We start from the raw sequence: 6,236 nt of genomic DNA, 5'->3' as shown, positions 1-6,236 counted from the left end.
GATGAGGGATGGAGGTAGATGTGGGATGGAGGTAGATGAGGGATGGAGGTAGATGAGGGATGGAGGGATGGAGGTAGATGAGGGATGGAGGGATATGAGGGATGGAGGGGGATGGAGGGATGGAGGGAGATGTGGGATGGAGGGATGGAGGTAGATGAGGGATGGAGGTAGATGTGGGATGGAGGGATGGAGGGGGATGGAGAGAATGAGGGATGGAGGTAGATGAGGGATGGAGGTAGATGAGGGATGGAGGGATATGAGGGATGGAGGTAGATGTGGGATGGAGGGATGGAGGGGGATGAGGGATGGAGGTAGATGAGGGATGGAGGGATATGAGGGATGGAGGGATGGAGGGAGATGTGGGATGGAGGGATGGAGGTAGATGTGGGATGGAGGGATGGAGGTAGATGTGGGATGGAGGTAGATGTGGGATGGAGGTAGATGAGGGATGGAGGTAGATGTGGGATGGAGGGATATGAGGGATGGAGGTAGATGTGGGATGGAGGTAGATGAGGGATGGAGGGATATGAGGGATGGAGGGATATGAGGGATGGAGGGATATGAGGGATGGAGGGGGATTGAGGGATGGAGGGATGGAGGGAGATGTGGGATGGAGGGATGGAGGTAGATGAGGGATGGAGGGATATGAGGGATGGAGGGATATGAGGAATGGAGGGGGATGGAGGGATGGAGGGATGGAGGGGGATGAGGGATGGAGGTAGATGAGGGATGGAGGGATATGAGGGATGGAGGGATATGAGGGATGGAGGGGGATGGAGGGATGGAGGGAGATGTGGGATGGAGGGATGGAGGTAGATGAGGGATGGAGGTAGCTGTGGGATGGAGGGATGGAGGTAGATGAGGGATGGAGGGATGGAGGGATGGAGGTAGATGAGGGATGGAGGGATGGAGGTAGATGAGGGATGGAGGGATGGAGGTAGATGAGGGATGGAGGGGGATGAGGGATGGAGGTAGATGAGGGATGGAGGGATGGAGGTAGATGAGGGATGGAGGGGGATGAGGGATGGAGGTAGATGAGGGATGGAGGTAGATGAGGGATGGAGGGATGGAGGGGGATGAGGGATGGAGGTATATGAGGGATGGAGGTAGATGAGGGATGGAGGGATGGAGGTAGATGAGGGATGGAGGGGGATGAGGGATGGAGGGATGGAGGGGGATGAGGGATGGAGGGATGGAGGGGGATGTGGAATGGAGGGATGGAGGGGGATGGAGGGATGGGGGGGATGAGGGATGGAGGAGGATGAGGAATGGAGGGATGGAGGGGGATGAGGGATGGAGGTAGATGAGGGATGGAGGGATGGAGGTAGATGAGGGATGGAGGGGGATGAGGGATGGAGGGATGGAGGGGGATGGAGGGAATGAGGAATGGAGGGATGGAGGGAATGAGGGATGGAGGGGGATGGAAGGATGGAGGGAATGAGGGATGGAGGGGGATGAGGGATGGACTCAATTATGACAGGTTGAATTTAGGTGCTATTGGATTTCTTTACTGTCTCAATTCTCTCTTACTAACAAGGGACTGATTCAGACCTGGGACACCAGGTGAATGAACCCTCCAGCCAATCAGTGACATGAACAAATCAATAAACTAGCAGGGAGACAAGGAAAGCATCAGTATTTCAGCACTAGAGGGGTTCATTATTAGCCCAGCCCTACCACACCAACATCATCGAGGGAGAAGAGGCAGGGAGGTGGGAGAGAGGGATGAGAGGGATGTTTGAGAGAGGGATGATGAGAGAGAGGGATGATGAGAGAGATAGATGAGAGAGGTTGGAGAGAGAGGGATGGAGAGAGAGAGGGATGGTGAGAGAGAGGGATGATGAGAGAGAGGGATGATGAGAGAGAGATGAGAGAGAGGTTGGAGAGAGAGGGATGGAGAGTGAGAGGGATGGTGAGAGAGAGGGATGGTGAGAGAGAGCGATGAGATGGAGAGAGGGATGGTGAGAGAGGGATGAGATGGAGAGAGGGATGGTGAGAGAAAGGGATGAGATGGATGCTTGAGAGAGAGATGATGAGAGAGAGGGATGAGATGGGTGTTTGAGAGAGGGATGATGAGAGAGGGATAATGAGAGAGATAGAGGAGAGAGAGGGATGGAGAGAGAGAGAGGGATGGTGAGAGAGAGCGATGGTGAGAGAGAGCGATGGTGAGAGAGAGCGATGAGATGGAGAGAGGGATGGTGAGAGAGGGGGATGACATGAGAGGGTTGGTGAGAGAGATAGATGAGATGGAGAGAGGGATGTGAGAGAGAGCAATGAGATGGAGAGACGGATGGTGAGAGAAAGCGATGAGATGGAGAGAGGGATGGTGAGAGAGAGGGATGGTGAGAGAGAGCGATGAGATGGAGAGAGGGATGAGATGGAGAGAGGGATGGTGAGAGAGATGCTGAGAGAGGGATGGTGAGAGAGAGGGATGGTGAGAGAGAGCAATGAGATGGAGAGAGGGATGAGATGGAGAGATGGATGGTGAGAGAGAGCTGCTGAGAGAGAGGGATGATGAGAGAGAGGGATGGTGAGAGAGAGCGATGAGATGGAGAGAGGGATGAGATGGAGAGAGGGATGGTGGTGAGAGGGATGAGATGGAGAGAGGGATGGTGAGAGAGGGATGAGATGGAGAGAGGGATGAGATGGAGAAAGGGATGGTGGTGAGAGGGATGAGATGGAGAGAGGGATGAGATGGAGAGAGGGATGAGATGGAGAAAGGGATGAGATGGAGAGAGGGATGAGATGGAGAGAGGGATGTGAAAGAGTTTTGAAGGAAATACCAGAAATAGAGGATAAACACATTTGAAACAGTTTACTAATGTGTGTGAGTGTGTGTGTGTGTGTGTGAGTGTGTGTGTGTGTGTGTGTGTGTGTGTGTGTGTGTGTGTGTGTTTGAATGTGTGTGTCTAAGGTTAATATCTATTTAAAAGGAGGAGATGAGTGGCTTTAATCTTCAAACCACTTTAATACGAGTAGAAAAAGAGAGGAAGAGGCAGGGAGAAAGGAAGAGAGAAAGAAGAGGGGAGGAAGGGAGACAGAAGAGGAAGAGATATGAGACAGAGAGGGAGGAAGAGCCAAAACGTTAGCAGAGAGCTTACTGGGATTACCACTGTCATCAGCAATACTTCACCTCCCTCTCTGTCACACTGTGTGTGTGTGTGTGTGTGTGTGTGTGTGTGTGTGTGTGTGTGTGTGTGTGTGTGTGTGTGTGTGTGTGTGTGTGTGTATGTGTGTGTGTGTGTGTGTGTGTATGTATGTGTGTGTAACCGGTGTGAAAAGGCTCGCTAGTTAGCGGTGCGGCTAAAAGCGTTTCAATTGGTGACGTCACTCGCTCTGAGACATTGAAGTAGTTGTTTCTCTTGCTCTGCAAGGGCCGTGCCATTTGTGGAGCGATAGGTAACGATGCTTTGTGGGAGGCAGTTGTTGATGTGTGCAGAGGGTCCCTGGTTCGAGCCCAGGTTGGGGTGAGGAGAGGGACGGAAGCTACACTGTTACGTGTGTGTGTGTGTGTGTGCGTGTGTGTGTATCCAGGGCAAGTTTGAAGCTCATGTTGTAGGGGCCAGAGCTCTACGGAGAACACAGACACACACACACACATTGATTAATGGGGCAGCGTCTGACACGCACGCACACACACACACACACACACACACACACACACACTTGAGGGTGACGACCATGTTGTCTTTGGTCATCTGCCACTGGAGCTGGCTTGTTATCTCTGGAACACAGAGGTCTATTACAATGCACTCTCAGGTTTGTGTGTGTGTGTCACACCTCTGTCCTCCCTGTTTGTTGAAGGCGCAGGCTAGTGCCACCACCTGGCCAGTGGCTCTGCTGACCACAGGGACACATAGCAGAGAGGACACCTCACTGCCCAGCATACTGGATAGCTGTCTACGCTCCTCCTAGAGGGAGAGACAGGTGGAGAGAGAGAGACAGGTGGAGAGAGAGAGACAGGTGGAGCGAGAGAGACAGAGAGAGAGAGAGAGAGAGAGAGAGAGAGAGAGAGAGAGAGAGAGATAAAGAGAGAGAGAGAGAGAGAGAGAGAGAGACAGACAATGACTTCCTTTCCCGTGGCAGTCCTCATGAGAGCCAGTTTCATCATAGAGCTGGATGGTTTTCGCGACTTCACTTAAAGAAACTTTCAAAGTCCTGAAATGTTCCGTATTGACTGACCTTCATGTATTAAAGTAATTTTATTTATTTTTATTTTATTTATTTCACCAGGTAGGCCAGTTGAGAACACCTTTATTTAACCAGGTAGGCCAGTTGAGAACACCTTTATTTAACCAGGTAGGCCAGTTGAGAACACCTTTATTTAACCAGGTAGGCCAGTTGAGAACACCTTTATTTAACCAGGTAGGCCAGTTGAGAACACCTTTATTTAACCAGGTAGGCCAGTTGAGAACAAGTTCTCATTTACAATTGCGACCTGGCCAAGATAAAGCAAAGCAGTTCGACAGATACAACGACACAGAGTTACACATGTAGTAAAATAAACATACAGTCAATAATACAGTATAAACAAGTCTATATACGATGTGAGCAAATGAGGTGAGATAAGGGAGGTAAAGGCAAAAAAAGGCCATGGTGGCAAAGTAAATACAATATAGCAAGTAAAACACTGGAATGGTAGTTTTGCAATGGAAGAATGTGCAAAGTAGAAATAAAAATAATGGGGTGCAAAGGAGCAAAATAAATAAATTAATAAAATAAATACAGTAGGGAAAGAGGTAGTTGTTTGGGCTAAATTATAGGTGGGCTATGTACAGGTGCAGTAATCTGTGGGCTGCTCTGACAGTTGGTGCTTAAAGCTAGTGAGGGAGATAAGTGTTTCCAGTTTCAGAGATTTTTGTAGTTTGTTCCAGTCATTGGCAGCAATGACTAATGATGGACTGTCGTTTCTCTTTGCCTATTTGAGCTGTTCTTGCCATAATATGGACTTGGTCTTTTACCAGATAGGGCTATCTTCTGTATACCACCCCTACGGTGTCACATCACAACTGATTAGCTCAAATGCATTAAGAAAGAAATTCCACAAATTATCTTTTAACAAGGCTCACCTGTTAATTGAAATGCAAGGGTGGCTATTTAAAGAATATTAAATATAAAATATATTTAGATTTGTTTAACACTTTTTTGGTTTCTATATGATTCCATATGTGTTATTTCATAGTTTTGATGTCTTCACTATTAATCTACAATGTAGAAAATAGTCAAAATAAAGAAAAACCCTTGAAGGTGTTCTAAAACTTTAGACTGGTAGTGTACGTGTGTGTGCAAAGAAAGAGAAAGAGACTATTAGGATCTAGCTGGACTGCATCCACATCGATCCACGTGGAGAGATGCTTTTCACAGTCTAGGATCAAGGTCACTCACCGCAGTGACGTCCTGAAGAGTGATGGATCTCTTCTTCTCCACTACCTGCCCAAAGCGCCCAAACATCAGCTGGAAGGAGAGATGATCATTTATTCTCTTGCCTCTTAATTTCCCCATATCAAAGTCTCAAATTCCTGAAACATGAGTCAGGGGTTAGGGGTTAGGGGTCAGGACTCACAGGGAAGCTGATCTCCTCCTCCAGAACTTTGTCTCCAACCACCTGAGGAGAAGAGAGGTCAGACGTTACACAGGTTCTGAGATTCCTTCAGTACCTCTCTATTGGAGGAAAACCCTGTTATCAGACTCACGTGGTTTAAGTTATTATTAATTGAACCTTTATTAAAGCAGGGAGGACTCGCATTGAGATGAGGACGTACCTGACAGAAGAGCTGGTGGTTGTCCTCAGACACCAGTAGGAGACAGCAGCACTGAGACTGGGTCTGCTGCTGCAACTGAGGAGACAAAACAACCAGTACATGACTAATAATATAAACACGTTATCTCATCAATACATGACTAATAATATAAACACATTATCTCATCAATACATGACTAATAATATAAACACATTATCTCATCAATACATGACTAATAATATAAACACATTATCTCATCAATACATGACTAATAATATATACATTATCTCATCAATACATGACTAATAATATAAACACATTATCTCATCAATACATGACTAATAATATATACATTATCTCATCAATACATGACTAATAATATAAACACATTATCTCATCAATACATGACTAATAATATATACATTATCTCATCAATACATGACTAATAATATAAACACATTATCTCATCAATACATGACTAATAATATAAACACA

General features: G+C 47.1%; 1 protein-coding gene across 5 annotated transcripts in view; it reads right to left on the bottom strand.

Moving 5' to 3' along the window:
* LOC110536894 (cGMP-dependent 3',5'-cyclic phosphodiesterase) overlaps positions 1-6,236 on the bottom strand; it is a 401,529-nt gene that overhangs the window by 34,778 nt on the left and 360,515 nt on the right. For all 5 annotated transcript variants that reach the window (XM_090223966.1, XM_090223968.1, XM_090223970.1 and 2 more), the window contains 4 exons: positions 5,763-5,837; positions 5,564-5,605; positions 5,386-5,454; positions 3,781-3,911 (listed from right to left, as the gene is read on the bottom strand). In XM_090223966.1, coding sequence (XP_090080092.1) covers positions 3,781-3,911; positions 5,386-5,454; positions 5,564-5,605; positions 5,763-5,837 — 317 coding nt within the window. The remainder of the gene's footprint in view (positions 1-3,780; positions 3,912-5,385; positions 5,455-5,563; positions 5,606-5,762; positions 5,838-6,236) is intronic.

This window comes from Oncorhynchus mykiss, chromosome 27 (genome assembly GCF_057628025.1).
Source record: "Oncorhynchus mykiss isolate SJ-2025 chromosome 27, ASM5762802v1, whole genome shotgun sequence".
NCBI classification, from domain to species: Eukaryota; Metazoa; Chordata; class Actinopteri; order Salmoniformes; family Salmonidae; genus Oncorhynchus; species Oncorhynchus mykiss.
This window is presented reverse-complemented; position numbering and strand designations above follow the sequence as displayed.